Source organism: Labeo rohita, chromosome 9 (assembly GCF_022985175.1).
Source record: "Labeo rohita strain BAU-BD-2019 chromosome 9, IGBB_LRoh.1.0, whole genome shotgun sequence".
Classification (NCBI taxonomy): domain Eukaryota; kingdom Metazoa; phylum Chordata; class Actinopteri; order Cypriniformes; family Cyprinidae; genus Labeo; species Labeo rohita.
In genome coordinates, this window is record NC_066877.1 from 4628440 (window position 1) to 4646740 (window position 18301).

The window sequence follows — 18301 nt, forward strand, 5'->3', positions numbered from 1 at the left end:
TAGCCCTCATTGAGAAAAGCCCTAATGAATGCTCCGCCATGTCAACACAGTCAGCTGAAGCTCCTTTCAATGGTTCTGGGGGTTAAAGGTCAATATGAAGTGGTTGCCAGGCAAACGGTTTGGGAGGAGGTAAACAATCCTGCGTCGGTTACTTTGGCTTTCCAGGAAAAAGGATAATGGGTAACTACTTGTCTTAACCTGTGATAGATGTTCCCCCATGTCACAAAGAATAGATTGCTTGGTTTTATTTAGGTCTGAGGCATGACTATGCTTTTTTTTTGTAAATGTCCTTCATCTGTCCTGTGTTTGTTATAAATGAATCCTGAGGTATTTTTAGCGTTCACTGGACTCTTTCTGGTGTGATAGATGGAGGGGTCACTAGACCTGAGATCAGAGCATAAGCCTCTTTGATTTCTCATTTTTGCTGCGGTAGCTACAGCTGTGACGGCCCTTATGTAACCACAGCACTGTATGACTCATCAGTCTTAACCTTGTACAAGGTGGAGATTTTTCCAAATTCACAAAAACTATGCTGATACTGAGCTCCCTGCAATTTAGGATTTTATCAAACTGCTTAAATGCGGGGGTTCTCAATTTAAGGCCATCCTCAACATATATATATATATATATTTTTTTTTTAAGTAGTTCATATAGACAAGTAGTTCTGAACTTCTCAATGGCAAGCTTAGTCCCACAGCATCAGCTGAAACTTGTTTTGTAAATTGCTCATACCGCCTGTGGCTGTCACAGCAGAGCAAACTTTGCTCCTGTGGGTTGATGTAAGATTTGTGTTTCTCTTCAGCTCATGTCTGTCAGGTTTGATGAAGTATTGTGAATGTTACACTCTCTGCGTCAGCACCGAATCACCATGAGAACTCTGTTCGGAGCTCAGATGTGGTGTAAAGGGCCCATTGATCTCAAGGTGTTGTATTACCTAGACAGCAGAGAAGTTTGAAGTCAAGAGAAGATTTATGTTGCTATCTAATTGCAAGGATAGTGTTGAAATTGAATAATGTCACTTCAATGGTTTATCAAAAGTAACTTCTCACTTTAAGAGTCTTTCCTTGTGTCTATTTTTATGGGCCCGGTAGGTGAAACAGAGCTTAGTGACCTTTATTCTGTAATGCTAGTTTTGTAAATTCTCAATGGACTGTAATTTCTTCTGTGCATAGTGGCCGTATGCTGAGTGCTTCAGTTTAATTGTTATAACTGCCCTTTCTGCATTTGTTTTACACTGCAGTTCGCTTGCTAATGGGTAAAATGTCAAACATGGAAATTGAAGTAATGCATTTGTCTGAGATGATAATATTCTGGTCTATTTTGTGTGCAGGTGTAGATCCGTCTCTGCAGATAGAACATAGGATTCAAACGTCGTCACAGGTGGCCCCTCCAGGCTCCAAACAGAACAAGCCCCGGGTGGCAAACTCAAGGGATGAGCGCTTCAGATCAGGTAGGAACATTTCTCAGCTAAACTCTGTAATTATGAGAAACAAATACAGCAGACACTAACTGACCCTTGTGGAACACTACACTTTAGCATAACTAGAAAAAGCGTATTTATTATTAAATGAATGTAGTTGCACTACCAGTCATCAGTTTTTAATGTTTTTTGCTAATTTTTTAATGCTAAAATTCAGCTTTGAAATCACATTTTAAAATATATTCAAATATTATTACAGTATAGTAAAAATATTTCAAAATTTTCCTATACTTTGAATGAAATAAATGCAGACTTGGTGAGTAGAAGAGACTTCTTTGAAAAACTTTAAAATCTAACTGTTCAAAAACTTTTGAGTGGTAGTGTAAGTGTGAACTGAATGTACTGTTTTCAGACACTTCATGACATGTTAATTGCAATTAAATAAAAATGTTTTATAGTTTAAATTTATATTATATCCAAATAGCTGAACTGTGTTTTTCACTTACATCTTTATATGTAGTTTCATGATTACGTCCTTGAAATAAGGTTAAAGTCCTAATAAATGTACTGACAAGCATTTATGACAAGCTAAAATATATTTAATGTCATTTCTATTGAATCTTTTATGTAATGTATTATAATATGGTAGTGATATAAGGTTAAATATATAGCAATTACACATTTGTAAAGTTGCAATTTAGTACATTTAAAATGTATTACTATTATTTTAATATCAAATAACAAACTACAGTTAAATTTCATTAATCAAATACTTTACATGTGCTTTAGTATGTTAGTCAACAAATCAAAATAAGTGTACTTATTTCAAGCATGATAAAAGATTAATAAAACATGATTTCAAATGTACTTTAAAGTAAAACTTTTAATTTGACATTATTGCAAAGTGCACTTTTTAATGTACTTAATTGTGTTACTAAACAATCATGAAAGTATGTTCTTTAAGTACACGTACTGTAATTCACATTTTTTTAAATATATATTTTTAAGATTTGAAGTACATTCAATACAGTTAAGTGCACTTCTACTGTCAGTATCACTATTGCATGTTTAATTATACTGATTAACTTGGATGTTTAGTAAATTAATGCGAAAGATACATCAAATCATGTGAATTAAGGAAACAGACACCTTGGCAAGAAGGGTGTTATTATTATTTTGTTATTATGATATCTGTTCTGTCATAACTTATTGGCATTTGGGATTTGAAAATGTTCTTTCTCTGACGTCTGTCTCATCTAAAATTGGCACTATCTGTGTCCCCACAGACCTTCACACAGAAGCAGTACAAGCAGCCTTGGCAAAGTATAAAGAGAGAAAGATGCCGATGCCCTCCAAGAGACGCTCTGTTCTAGTGCAGTCTTCAGTTGAAGCATGCACTCCCCCCGGTAAACACATGCACACACGAGACACATATATGAGTTTATAGCTGATTTAAAACTTTAAAGATTCTTTATAATTTAATGAGCGCACTTTCTCTGAAGCCTATAGCAGAACATATCTTGGAAGCATTTTTACTTTGTATTTAAATTTTTTAGCCGACAGCAGTTGACTACAGTATGTGCATTTCAGTCCTTGATAGCATCAAGATGTTTTGGTCTTCTGAGCCTTGAGCCAACAATGCATAGCTTTCTGAATAATAGACTCATTATTTACACAAAGAGAGCGGCTCCTGACCACTCAGTTCCCAGACCACCTTCCCACACGCCTGCATATGGAGATGTTTAACAATGTTCCAGCTTTACTGACCCACTGGCTGCATATTTAGCTATGTGAGTTATCACATTTAGTTAATACACAAACATTAGCTAATACAATCGGACATCATTTTAGGGTGTAGGAGATTGACAGCTTCCTGTTTTTTCATAGCTTGTGTGACTGAATGTGACTAAGTATTAATTGATTCCCTAGGAGGAATTAAAAGGACACAAATGGGACACTTGTTCTGCCCTAACATTACAGTGGACAGTTCAGAATTTGTCTAAATATGTTCCAAATTTGAAGTTGACATAAAAATATATCTGTTCCTGTGATATTTTATTTAGGGTGTTATACTACAAACAGCCACCGGGTGCCATCCAAACTCCACTGAATTTTTGGATGCATATTTCTGTCTCAAATGTCTACATTTCTCTGTCAATATTACAAAATAACCACCACTTATAGAATCTTGAGACTCAGACCTTTCCGACGATATGTCAAGATTATAAAAAGTTATGTTTGTAAAGTACCATAATACATTTTGTAGTATCACACTTGTCACCACCCACTAAAGGGGAGGAGACAGCCAAAAAATTTTAAAATACCATTATCATGATAATTCAATGTCCGATTAAAAAATGTTGAGGTTTTAAGCTTTCAATGTATATAATATATGATTATTACTAAAATATGTGATAGGGAAAAAAGACAATGAAAAAAAGAGAGCCAGGCATCCCACAGGTCAGTGATAGTTAAATGGTTATATCAGTTAAATGGTTAATCTCATTGCTGTTTTGAAGAAACAACTAAATCACATTTCAGCAAGTCTCGAAATAGATTTTAGTAAGTGTAGGTGTGATTGATTTCATTGGCCTAAATTTGCAATGGTACTGTTGCCGGCATGAGGGAAGCTTTCTGCTGAAACATATTCAGATTTACAGGTATTAAAATACATGCTGCTCCTTCAAGGTAAAGTAGAAAAACCCTGTAGCAGATCTTAACAGGTGGTGCTGGGGAGGAGGAGGGCTAAAGAAAACAGGGCGGAAATAAATAAGGTTGCATATATAGGAAAGAGAGACCGATTGGCTGTGTTGCCAGCTTGGAAGAACCAATCAGCTACTCGAAAGATATTTATGACAGTTTTTTCATTCCTATTTGTTATTTAGTGTTGTATATGTGTTGGTGTTATTAAAGGGTTAGTTCACACAAAAATGAATATTCTGTCATTAATTATTCAGGCTCATGTCGTTCCAAACCCTTCATTCTTCTTTGGAACACAAATTAAGACATTTTTGATGAAATCTGAGAGCAATGCAACTGAAATGATCCAAGACCGTAAACTTAGTAAGTACATTGTTAAAATAGTCCATGAGACATCAGTGGTTCAACCGTAATTTTACGAAGCTACGAGAATATTTTTTGTGCGCAAAGAAAACAAAAATAATAAAACAACAAAAACAATTCTTCTTTTCTGCATCACTGTCTTCTAGCTTTGTAAAATTACGGTTGAACCACTGATGTCAAATTGACTATTTTAACAATGTTCTTACTACGTTTCTGGGTCTTTGAACATTACATTTACATTGCTGTCTATGGAGGGTCAGAAAGCTTTTGGATTTCATGAAAAATATCTTTGTGTTCTAAAGTTGAACAACCTTGTTAAACAACCTTGGTGAAAAAAACAGCATATGTTTTGATGCTGGTTTAAGCTGGTCCTTAGCTGGTTTTTGCTGGTTTTTGCTGGTCCTTTGCTGGTTTATGCTGGTCATGTTGCTGGTCAAGGACCAGCATAAACCAGCAAAGGACCAGCTTAAACCAGCACCAAAACATACTTAACCAGCACACCAACATCAAAACATGCCTACCAGCATATGCTGGTTTTTTCACCAGGGAAAGGTCTTACGGGTTTGGAATGACATAAGGGTGAGCAATTAATGTCAGAATGTTCTTTTTTTCGTGAACTGTCCCTTTAAAACAATAAGGCTATATTTGGCCTTTCACAGTTTATTTTGTTATATCTGATGATCTCTTTATGATTACACATTATTACATCCTGTGGTAAGAAAAGCTCATCTCTCTCCTCGTATTTGTGTAATGTCTTTGCTTTTTCCGTCAATATGGATTACATTCTCTCTCCCTGTTTGTTTAGCGTTAACGGTTTCTGATTCTTGGTGAGCAGATACACTCTTCTGTCCTTCTTCGGTCAGAATGATGAAGTCAGTAAAAAAGGTCAACAAGATTAAAGGTTCAAGGGTGGGGTCAAATCAGCATAACGGGCCCATTCAGGGTCGCCTCCTGTGAGAATTGGTCGTGGTTCGCTAATTCTTTTGTGCCCTGGACGCAGTAATGCACACGCACACATAAAGTGGCTAAGCTGTCTGATTGCCCTGACAGAGATGATCTGATAACCCATCTGGCCTGTCAGATATGCCGCTTGCCCTATGCTCCATTACCTCTCACCTCGTTCATGACACACCAAGGCCAGTTTTAAAGAAAATGTCACTTGTGCATCTTCTAAATAGCTTTGTATAAGGAACAAAGTTAAATTTAAGGTTTTTAATGATATGCTATGAATGCTGCAGAATCGTACCCTTCAGTCCTCCCGCTCACAAATCATATTTCACCTCCATATAATCAAACATTTCCTCTTGCGATCAGTCATGTGACATGCGAGAACCAGTGGAGTTTGGTATCACTGACATCAAACCTAGCAAACCTATAGTAACAGAGTGGATTTATTACAGTGTGACTGATTTGATTTAACTTCTGTCTGGATCTGACCAGCTTGAAAAATGCTGTCTGACCCACTTTCTTGAACGTTTTTGATTTTGTCTGTCATCTTATACTGTGGTGCATTCATTATCCTGTTAGCTCCTGGTCTGTTGTGTCCCATGAAACGGACATTACCTCAGAGTCTTTTTTGGTAGAGCGGCTGGTAGAGAAGTTTAGAAGAATTATTTCTGTTTTAAAGGTCAGGTTTTCAGTGCAGCAGTTGTTAAAAGCACAGTCTTTCTTCATTCTGTCTTCTCTTGACACGCCTACTCATTCCAGTTCATTTCTGTCTCTTCCTTTCCCTCCTTGTCATTCTCGATTTCTCTCTCAAATCACTTCTCTTCTCCCATGACTCTATTTCATGCCTATTGTCTTTGTCTCTCACTTTCTATCTTGCTCTTTCTGCAACTGTGTCAAGGTTACTCTCGGAGTGCCTGAGGACATGAAGTGAGAATAGAATTACAATAGTTCTCACAATAATGAGCCTAGTTTTTATAGGTTTCTTTTGCGAGCTGCTTATAAATTATTAGACGTGCAGAAATTTTAAGAGCAATTCTGATCACATCAGAATAAAATTCATAAGTCTGAGCAATAATGAGGTTTGCTTTTGCAGCATTGGGTTAGATTTTTTTATTTATTTATTTTCTCTTGCTCACCAAGGCTGCATTTATTTGATCAAAAATAAAGTAAAATCAATAATATTGTGAAATATTATAACCATTTACAGTATCTGTTTTCTATGGAAACTCATTTTCGCCACTAAATAAAGTTTAAAAAAGGTAATTATGACTTTTTTTTTCTCAGAATTGTGAGATATAAACTCGCAGTTGTGAGTTATAAAGCCAGAAATGAGATATAAAATCACAGTTCTGAGAAATGAACTCAGAATTGTGATATAAGTTTGCAATTCTGAATAAAATTAGAATTGATATAAAGTCACAATTAAGTATGTATAACGCATGTCTGAGTAAAAAAAAAGTTTGAATTTTGACTCTATCAGTATATGAGTTCATTTCTCAGAACTGCGAGTTTATATCTCACAATTCTGACTTTATAACTCGCAATTGCAGGTTTATATCTCACAATTCTGAGAAAAAAGTTTGAGTTCGAGTGTTAGAATTGTGACTTTATATCTTGCGATTCTGACTTTTTTTCGCAATTGGAGCTTATTTCATTCAATTCTGACTTAAATTCTCAGTGTTTATATCTCACAATTCAGATTTTTTTCTTAAAGTTACGTGATACAAACTTGCAATTCTGACTTTTCCTCTCAGAATTGTGAGATAAACCTGCAATTGCAAGTTATAAAGTCAGAATTGTAAGATAAAAACTTGCAGTTCTGAGAAAAGAACTCAGAATTGTGTGATATAGTCACTATTCCAACTTTTTTCTCAGAATTGCGAGTTATTAAGTCACAATTAAGTTTGTATCACGCAATTCTAAGGAAAAAAGTCTGATTTGTGACTATATCTTGCAATTCTGACTTTATTCGCAATTGCAAGCTTTTATTACGCAATTCTGACTTAATTTCTCAGAACTGCGAGTTTATATCTAACAATTCTGACTTCATAACTTGCAATTGCGAGTTTATATATCACAATTCTGAGAAAAAATATGTAAGAGATGTAAGCTTGCAATTGTGAGGAAAAAAAGTCAGAATTGTGAGACAGTAAAGTATAGATTATAAAGTCTTTTTTTATTTTTTATTCCATAGTTTTGTTTTAATATATTTTGAAATGTTATTTATTTCTGTGATGCAAAGCTACATTACTTCAGTTTTTCATATCACATGATCCTTTACAAATCAATCTAATATATTGCTGTCATAAAAAAAATTATTATTATTATCAGTGTTGAAAACAGTTGTGCTACTTAATTTTTTTGTAGAAACAAGTGATCATTTTTTATTCAGGATTCTATGATGAATAGAAAGTTAAAAAGCATTTATTTTAAAAAGAATTGTATATTTTAATATTTATATTCTGCTGACTATTGATTATAGTCCACCTTCTTCTCTAAATTAGCATCATCATCAGTCATAATAATGTAAAAATGTTCAAAATGTAAGTTCCCACTAAAACTAATGCTGAGCTTTAGTTAAATTTACAATTCGGGGTTTATTCAGGGTTCAGGACTGTTTTGCACTATTAATAACAGGTATCAGGCACCCTTGAGTGTAAGTAGTTGATTTTCCTTCATAAAATTGCTGTTTTGAAGAGATACATTAGGCTAATGCCTTTCACATTTAATGCATGACTGTTTGTTGCTCAGTGTCTGTCTCTAATTTGCTGGACACGCTCCATAGTAATTGTTCCCTGTGGGTGATTAATCGCATAATTAATGTTAAATGAATCTGCTACCACCTACAGGCTTCTTGTCAGTCAATCTCTCTCCTTTGTCTTTTTATGCTTTCATTTTGTCTCTTCCTTTCTCTATTAAATTATGTGTGTTTAAGCAGTTTGATGATGAAAAATATAGTTAATATCGAAAAAGTAACTGCAGAAATGGGTTGTACAATTTTACTGTAATGTTTAAATGTTTTTAAATGATGTTTTTATTTTATGGAACGCATTAAAATGTAGTATGTAAGTAGTATTATGGTTAGACTTTAGGCTGAAGTCTTAAATGTAGCTTTATAACTTTTTGTAACACAAACATGAGAAGAGAGATGGTTTTACTTTTATAAGCAGTAGGACCTAAAAAAAATACCTTGAAGTCTCAAATTAAGTAAATTAACTAGAAAAAACACTAGCTCATTAGTGGTAATGGCCTAATGATCATCAGAGTTTGTTTTTCTAATAGAGTTAATTGATCATGAATTCACTGGGTTCTTTTTCTCATTGTTGTTAGACTTTTTAAATGCCACCAGAAGATGCTTTATGAATGATGAAATACTACAGATGGTTTGGCTATCTGACATATTTTATTCATTAATTGGCGGACATCTGTTATTTTGTATGGCATTACGTTCATAATGTATTTATAATAGGGAAAATTACGTAGTCATGTGTGTTACCATAACTGCAGGCCTCACATGCTTCGTTTCTGACCACATGAGCATTACATCATATGTATTTTCCAGCTTAACCCCAGGCAGTTCTCATCAAAGCGATATTTTAGGCTGGAATGAGAACAATCGCTTTCTCTTCCATAACGATCATATATTAGTCCTTCTGAAGTTTATGATGGACATTTTGCAGTACAGTGGTTCCAAAAAGTTCCAAAGATCGTTAGCTCTGAAATGATACTGAGGACTGTATTCACACTGAGGACAACTGAGGGACTCATATGCAACTATTACAGAAGGTTCAAACGCACACTGATGCTCCAGAAGGAAAAACGATGCATTTAGTTACATGTTACATTTTTTCAAAAAAAATATCTTTTTTTTTTTCATTAACTACTGCCCTTCAGAAGCTACAGAAGCTACAGTTACATTTATCCTAAACTTCAAATTTAAAAAGTTTTCACCCCCCCGGCTCTTAATGCTTTTTTTTTTTTTGTGACAGAGTGCTGACATTAAATTAAAACTGTTCCACCTAACCATCAGTCCTCTTCTTATTGACCTTCCAGACACCTCCTCTGCATCAGAAGACGAAGGTTCACTGCGCCGTCAGGGACGGATCGCCTCCTCGTCTCCATACCAGGCACATCCCAGCGTAGAGCACTGGTTTAACAGAGTCATCCAGGGCTCCTCCACCTCATCGTCCGCGTCCTCCACCTCATCCCACCCCGGAGGAAGACCCCACCACGCCACAAACACCACCTCTGCTTCAGCCGCAACCGTACTGGCCGACCTCATGGCTCACACACAGCTAGGTCAGTACTCACTACTCCAACTAAGCTCTCTTAATGTCTTCAGAACAGACCTACCCGTAGGCTTTATCCGCTCTGTTTTTAGATATATGTCTTCAAAAACTCAGATGCAGGTTAGTGCTCTGCTAAAAAGACCAGAGTGTGTGCTGTTGCAAGAAATATTCCACCTATAAATGAAAATTCATATTCACATTTACTCACCCTCATGTTGTTCCATACCTGTATAACTTAAAGGGAGAGTTCACCCAAAAATTAAAATTAGCCCATGATTTACTCAACCTCAAAACATCCCAGACGTATCTGAATTTGTTATTTCAGGTAAATGCAGTCGGAGTTATATTAAAAAATGCCCTGGCTCTTTCAAGCTTTATAATGGAAGTGAATGGGTGTTATTTTTCAAAAGTCCAAAAAAAGTATAATAAAGCACATACATCCACCATAAAAAGTGTCCCACATAGCTCCGGGGGTGAATAAAGAACTCCTGAAACTAATCGATGTGTTTTTGTAAAAAAATATATGCATATTCATAACTTTATAAACTGTAATCTGTAGCTTCCGTTAGCTGTCTTGTGCACGATTGTGCAGAGGTAGGCGTCACATAAGCTCAAGTACGAAGTGACAAATGCAGAAGTGTGGAGGAGAAAGCAAAACAAAACACCAGACATGAATTAGAAGTATAAAACAAGGATTTGTAAAGAAAAATGTTGGAGGATTTTGATATAAGCCAAGAGGAGACTGGTTTTCTTTTGCTGTAAATTAAGGAAACTTTGCTTTGGAAGCCGCGTGGAACATTTTTTATGATGGATGGATGCGCTTTATTACAATTCTTTTGGACTGTTGAAAAATAACACCCACTTACTCCCATTATAAAGCTTGGAAGAGCCAGGACATTTTTTAATATAACTCCAAATGTATTCGTCTGAAAGAAAAAAGTCATATACACCTAGGATGCCTTGAGGGTGAGTGAATCGTGGGGTAATTTTCATTTTTGGGTGAACTATCCCTTTAACCTATGGAACATAAATAGAGATGTTTAGCAGAACGTTCACGCTGCTCTTTACCATAGAGTGAAAATAAATAGAGACTGGGCCTGCCAAACTCCATACAATAGCTTTGTGTGAGGAAAGGGTAAATAAAAATTTTAATTCTTCCTGACACAAAGCTGTCATATGAATTCATCAGCCAGGATATTCTTCTTAATTATTTCTTCTTCTTTTTTTTTACATTCTGTGGAATATAGAAAGTCTTACAGGTTTGAAACAATGTGGGTAAATTATGACAGGTTTTGATTTCTGAGTGAAGTATTCCTTTAAATTAAATCAACTAGCATTTCTTCTTTAGTCAACCTACACTACTGTTTAAAAGTTTGGTGTATGAAAGATTTTGTTTGCTTAAAAAATTAATGCTTTTATTCATAAAGGACACATTACATTGCTAAAAAGTGACAGTAAAGGCATTTGTAATGTTACAATATCACAATATAGTGATATACCACAGTATCACAGTATGTTTCTAGACTGTTTTCAACAATAATAATAAAAATGTTTATTCAGCAGCAAATTAGCATAGTAGGATGATTTCTGAAGGGCTGAAGACAAAAACTGGAGTAATGATGCTGAAAATTTAGCTTTGTGTCACAAAAATGAATTACAATTTAAAATATATTCAATTAGATAATTACTTTAAACCGTAATATTATTTAACAAAATAATGCAGTTTTTTTATTGTATTTTTGATCAAATAAATGCAGCCTTGGTGAGCATGAAATACTTCAAAAACATCAAAAAACTTCCTGACCTCAAATTTTTGAACAGTAGTGGACTTAACAAGTGAAGTCTGCTGTTGAACAGCTTGGTTGTATTTTGGTCCACTAGCTAGACCAGCACCAAAACAAAAAACTAAAAATTCATGCTGGTCTTTTTAGCACGGTGGCTTGAATTGTGTCCTGATCTCAGACTTGGAACTCTGATTTTGATAACCCTGTCTTACTCCTTAGTGCAAAATCATTGGCGTGCTTTGCAATGTTTCTGTTACAGCTCAGTGCCTTAAAAGCAAAAGAAAAGATCTTGTGTTCATTATTATAGTTGCCCATTTGTGCATGACATGCTTTCACACTGCTTATGTTTAGAGCACAGGGAGCACTTTACTGCTCTGCTGCTGCTCACGGTGATGATAAAATTGTGGTTCCTAATGTCCTGCCTGCATGCTTGCATGGTGCATGTTTTTTTTTTTTTTTTACTTTTTCTTCACTGTGCTGGCATATCTTTAGGGTGCTGAAGCCAATCTGTGCAGAAAAAGCCAGCACTGGCCTTGTTAGTTTGACAGGCAAACAAAAGATCTGAGCAGATTCCAGAACTGCTGTGAAATAATCATTTTTGGCAACCTTCACTATTAATGAATCCTGTGAAAGGAATATCTCATGCAATACTCACCCTCATATCGTTCCAAGCTTATGATGTTTGTTTTACAGTAAAACACAAAAAGAGATGTTTTGAAGAATGCTCCTACTCGTGTGCCCTATATACAATGAAAGTTATTGGAGATCGAGCTCTAAATATGACAAAAAGCACCATAAAGGTATCATAAAAGTAGTTCACACAACTTATGTTTATACTTTAACTCAACACAGGGCTATATTCCAACACTGTAAAAAAGATTGCAATTTTAAGAGTAAAAGACTGTAAAAATGCTACAGTAAAAACCTGTCAATTGGTTAATGGTGAGTTCCCTTATACTCTATACAGTGAAAAGCTGTAATAGGTCTACTGGAACATGTAATTTTACAGTAAAATAATAGTTTTTGGAAGTTGGAAAGAACCATACACTGACATTCCCAGATTTCTCTGACAGCTGACATGTGATGGTTTTTCAGTGAAATAACTAAGGCTGCCCTCGACTACAGATTTTGTCTGGTCGACTAGTAGTCGATCATTTTAAGCATTAGTCATTCACTATCAGTCGCACGTTTATTAATGAGCCTTTAATTGCCTACAGTACATAGCCTAATAAGCACTCGAGTGCATGCAAACAAAGCTTGTCGCAGTGCACCGACAGATATAATAATTATGAATGTGTCAGGGAAAAACAGCAAGGAGACTGCATTAACATTTAAATTATTTTACTGATAAACCAGTGCTTTCTTTGTTTTCATCTTAAGAGATGAACATTGAACATATGGATTACATAATCAGAGAATATTTGTTTTCCATTTTAACTGGTTAATTTAAAAGTAGACATTTCACTCTCTATAGATATATTTTTTCATGTCTGTATGGCAAGTATACACAGATCAGTTGATCTGTTTTTGTTTTTGTTTTTCGGACGCGCTCAAGTTCACAAAGACTGAGACGGCAAAAAGCGCATCCTGTTTGCTTTCACTATTTTACAAAAGCACAACGTTTTGTTATTATTGTGAGTGCACACAAATAAACGTAGAGTCTTTACAGATTGCAAAGATGTATTACTCTTATGTGGATGACCAAAAATGACAGAGTATTTTAAGAGCAAGTGAGCGCACCAGCGCTTCCATCTGTCATGCCGTGAGTGCGCTACTGTTCAGCTTCCACACTTCGCACAGACACTTCAATAGCACACATTTTTCTAGGTTAACATTAGAATGAGTGGTCCTGTAAAGTTGCTACTACATACATCTTTCACATGAAAAGCCATATTTTAGGTCAATGAATGACCGGTTGAGTGTTTGGATGTCCTGTCCGATCTACTATACTACCACATAGAGCAGCCATTTGCTGTTATCCGTCCGCCATGGATTGCGTGATGGGCAGCCCTCCCTGGTGAAAAAACAGCATATGCTAGTAGGTATGTTTTGATGCTGGGATGCTGGTTAGGTATGTTTTGGTGCTAGTTTAAGCTGGTGTCAAAGACCAGCATAAACCAGCAAAGGACCAGCTTGAACCAGCACCAAAACATACCTAATCAGCATCCCAGCATCAAAATATACCTACCAGCATATGCTGTTTTTTTCACCAGGGCTAGAGCTAACCATGTTTCTTCTTAGTTTTATGAAATTGTGCAGCTTCTGTATATTAGTATTTACCTCAGTTTGTGGAAAAGTTTCTTCTCATAAGCCTCAAACCTCATCCATGATAATACATTTTCAAGATTACAGAGTCAAATTGACTACTTTTATGGTGCATTTTTGCTTAGTTTTGATCTTGACAGTCCCTCATCACTGTTTGCTTTCAATGTATGAACAGGAACTGAATGAAAAGTCTTTATTTTAGTCATAGTCAAGTTTTGAATGCCATGAGAGTGAGTAACACCACCATTTCTGAACACATTCACTTAACTCAGCTGCTCTGCTCTTCACAGACTTCTGCTTATAAACATTTGCATTCCCATTATCTCTACTTTTCTCTCGTCTCCTCGTTCTTTTTCTGCCTTTTTTGCCCTTAAAGGCCACTATCATCAAGCTGGCCCTGGGCACTGACTGTAAATAACCTCAGATTTCACACAGTGTCAGAGCCGCTCTGTGGGTCCACTGTTCTAAAGCAGCCTGCCAGACAAACCCAGCTGTAAGAGGGAAGACTCAATACAAAACAGATGCTTGTTGGCTAATAGTGTGGCAATCGCTTATTTTAAAATAGTATAAAGCTCTTCTGTTGGGCGTTTAGAATAAGATGGACAGTAAACATCACGGAATTAGAAATTGAGATGACAGAAAGTCTCTCAACTCGATGTTGCACAGTTTAAAGCACTGAAAACGTAACTAATCAGAACAAATTTGATATTTAGTTCCTTCTTTTATGTCATTCCAAGCAAAATAGAGCTATGTAGAGTGGGATTTTGAGATTTTATGGCAGGGAAGTCCCACACAGCTTAAATATATGATCAATATTATAATTTCTCATGGGTTTGATCACAGAACAGTCCAGCATTATTATACTTTGACCTCCACTCACCTTTGACCTTTGGCACCTCATGACAGACAACCACAGTGCACCCCCGGATGTGACAGGCCTGTCGGAGCGCTCGGTGCATGCGGAGCGTCCACAGGTGGCATCAGTGCGAGGGCTTCCACGCGGATACACACACACCAGCGTCATGGAGACCGCCGATGGTGAGTCCCCTAAAGCTTCAGCCTGCTGTCACCATGACAGCAGAGCATCTTCCTGTCTCACACGTCTCTTTCCTGTAAGAAAGAGGGAATATCATGTCATCTCTCCACAGAACTATCAACATCCATACTGCATCCAGAGGTTCAAACGGACTAATTTGTGTTTAGTAATTGAGACACCCTCACAGCTGATTTGATGTTGCAAAAATACTTAGCATACATACAGTTGAAGTCAAAAGTTTACATACACCTTGCAGAATCTGCAAAATGTTGATTATTTTACCAGAATAAGAGGGATCATACAAAATGCATGCTATTTTTTATTTAGTACTGATCTGAATAAGATATTTCACAGAAAAGACATTAACATGTAGTCCACAAGAGAAAATAATAGTTACATTTATAAAAATGACCCTGTTCAAAAGTATACATACTTGTTACCTGAACGATCCACAGCTGTTTTTTGTTTTATTCTGTAACATGCATTTTGTATGATTCCTCTTACTTTGCTAAATTATTTAACATTTTGCAGATTCTGCAAGGTGTATGCAAACGTTTGACTTCAACTGTAAATATTCTAGATCTTTTAGATCTTTTTTTTTTTTTTTACAGCTCTTATCTGTTGAAAAAAATTGGATATTTTTTGCCTGTTTTTGTATGTTCCTGCTTGTTCAAGCCAGACAGTATCATGTCATCAGCATGCCCTTTTTCGCAGGAATAGTTCACTAAAAAAAGAAAATTCTGTCATCATCTACTCACCGGCATGTCAATGTAAAATACAGTCTCATTTACACTTCCACACATTTAAACCTAGTATGTGTTGATAATACACTTGAGAACCAAATAAGTTTTTTTGCTGTTACCTCTCCACCAATTTATTTTTCATCTGTAGTGGTGTGAACTTTGCCTCAAGCTGATTAGCAAAAGTTATTAGCGTCTCTTGCATGTATTGTGAACACGCCAGGTTTGAACATTTGGAAGTGCGATTGTGAACTGAGACTTATAATTAAAGGTTTGATTTAGAGAAGGACTTAACTTTGTGTTGTTTTTTTTTTCCTCACATTAAGCTATCATTTGGCTTTATAAGGCTTAAAATATGCTGCTTAAGATGTATAAACTATTTTTATTGTGCTTTTTTGTCCTTTGGAAAGTATGATCTTTTATGTATAACTGGGGGGGGGGGACATATACTTCTATTTGAGTGACATTAGGGTATGTAGATGATGACTCATCAATTTTCATTTTTAGATGTACTGTCTCTTTAAGACAGAGGTGAACATCAGCTGCACATCACATCAGGTTCAAGATTAATCTGCTTTCTTTGCTGTGGTGTATTAGTTCTTGGAAGGATGGATATTTGGTTATGGTTAAACACAAACGCACAAAAAAAAAAAAACGCAACACAAATGATTTGATTTTTTTTTTTTTTTCAGACAGAAAGATTATGTCTGTCATGCTCAATTTGAGTCACCTCAGCTCTGTAGAAGCAGCATGCTGTCATGAACATGCGTGTTTATTCACATTTTCTCTTCTTCAGGCACTGACAGGGGAGATGGGGAGGCCACGGATGGTATTTATACATGCTTATTTCACTCTGCCCCTCCTCCTGGTGTCTCTGTGCATCTGTGTCTCAGCTGTGACCTCTGTGTTAAACACCGTCTGCTTAACTTGTCCACTTTGTAATTTTTTGTAATTCCGTTTATAAGAAAAGTATTTCTTCTTAATGTGTCTTTTTGTCTTTTTAATGTCGTTTAATTGTTCTTTCAAGGTCTTTTCACAGCATTTCTAATAGGTTTTAAGCACTTAAGTACATTTAAGTTAAATTTTTTTTGTTATCTTATATTATCTGCAAGTACAGTATTTAAAAAAATATATAATTTGGACTAAAAGTGAACATTTAACATCTACAATTAAGTGCACTTCTTTTTCACAAGGGAAAGCTTGTATTTAAGTAAATGAGTGATAATTAGACAAATTGTTCTTGCTTTTAACATTTGTCAGGGTTTTAGATCGAATGTTATTTTTTTATATGACTTTTATATGTACTGTACAAAAGAGACTTTTAGTAAAACATTTAGTAAAAAATTATGGTTATTGTAATATCATGGTACTTTGATATATGCTGTATATCATTGCAGTACACTGGTACTTACTTTGGTTCTTTAAAGAATACCATAGTGCTGCAGTGCTACAATGATAGATGTTAAAAAAAAAAATTGTATTTTAATGGCACCACGTCCAAAAGTACTACATTTTGGCACTTTTTGTAAGTGAATACAAGCATAGTTGAAAAGTGTTGCACATTAGTCACTCATCATGGTAGTGTTAGCATGTGATTATTGTGTTTATTAAGGTTAATATAGCGTATGGACATTTATGAGGCAGGATAGCAGTAGTTATGTTGTTGTTATCCTCACATGAGAGGATTTATTCTTTAAATAGCAAGAAGGTTGTGTGTTTGGGGAGCTGTTACAGTAATTGGCTTCATCGGGTCCCGCAGTGAATTCTGGGTACTTGAGCACGGTTTCTGAGTGCGTGTGAGATGCAGACAGAGACGAGGGGCAGACAGACAGCGGCCGAGGCTCAGGTGTCTCATGACAATGGAATGTCAGAGAGCATCTCAGTCATGCATATATACATGACACTGCCATCTCTCTGTGGAATTCACAGCCAGACATTTAATAGAGAAATGAAAGAATAGATTTGTCATGTGAAGATGATCGTTGTGTCTTCATGTTTGGTTCTGTTTTCTCCTAACTATCGTGTGAAAGTGTACGTTTACCTTACAAGAAACATTTGACGGGTGATTCTATTTTAATTGTTATAAACCAGCTGAGAATTATTTCTCAAAACTTTAACATTTTGTGTTAAATTTAACAAAATATATTCAGAACTTGTTTTTTAGCATTACACATGGGTGATTTTGAGGTGTTTCTGTGACAAGTGGTAACTTGGGGTGTAAATATTTGGGACAGCAATTAATTTGAATGCATTTCTTTACTAAATGCGATGCATCATGTTTTTTGAAATTTGATTTGATTATTTTGGTACAATTCATAAAAATGTGGGATATTTATAAAGGAGCAATTTAAACTGCAGTGGAAACCATGCAATTACCTTTTTATACAGGCACAGTTAATATATTTTGGACAAAAAGATACATGGACAATTGTAATTATTAAATAGATTAATTCTGTAATGAATTATGCATCGGTTTTACACCCCTAATGGTAACACTAAAGACAGTAACACCAAGAAATCATATATATATATATATATATATATATATATATATACAGTTAGTTAGTGAGTGCGTTGCCTAAATTTTCATCGGTTTGATGATTTATAATTTTATTTTTTTATTTTAATTATTATTTTGTTTTATGCATTCACAATTCACAATCAGACACGGTTTGTAACACTTCGCAGAATGACCCTCATTGTTATATGAGACTGTATATGCTCATGTTATACTGTGGGATTGTTTAACATGTATT

General features: G+C 35.5%; 1 protein-coding gene across 5 annotated transcripts in view; it reads left to right on the forward strand.

Annotated features, from left to right (window-relative positions):
• Positions 1-18301, forward strand: part of dip2a (disco-interacting protein 2 homolog A) — a 139210-nt gene that overhangs the window by 98107 nt on the left and 22802 nt on the right. For 3 of the 5 annotated variants that reach the window (XM_051119267.1, XM_051119268.1, XM_051119271.1), the window contains 5 exons: positions 1331-1450; positions 2707-2826; positions 9485-9730; positions 14676-14807; positions 16342-16374. In XM_051119267.1, coding sequence (XP_050975224.1) covers positions 1331-1450; positions 2707-2826; positions 9485-9730; positions 14676-14807; positions 16342-16374 — 651 coding nt within the window. The remainder of the gene's footprint in view (positions 1-1330; positions 1451-2706; positions 2827-9484; positions 9731-14675; positions 14808-16341; positions 16375-18301) is intronic. The other 2 variants (XM_051119269.1, XM_051119270.1) reach the window with 2 other exon arrangements.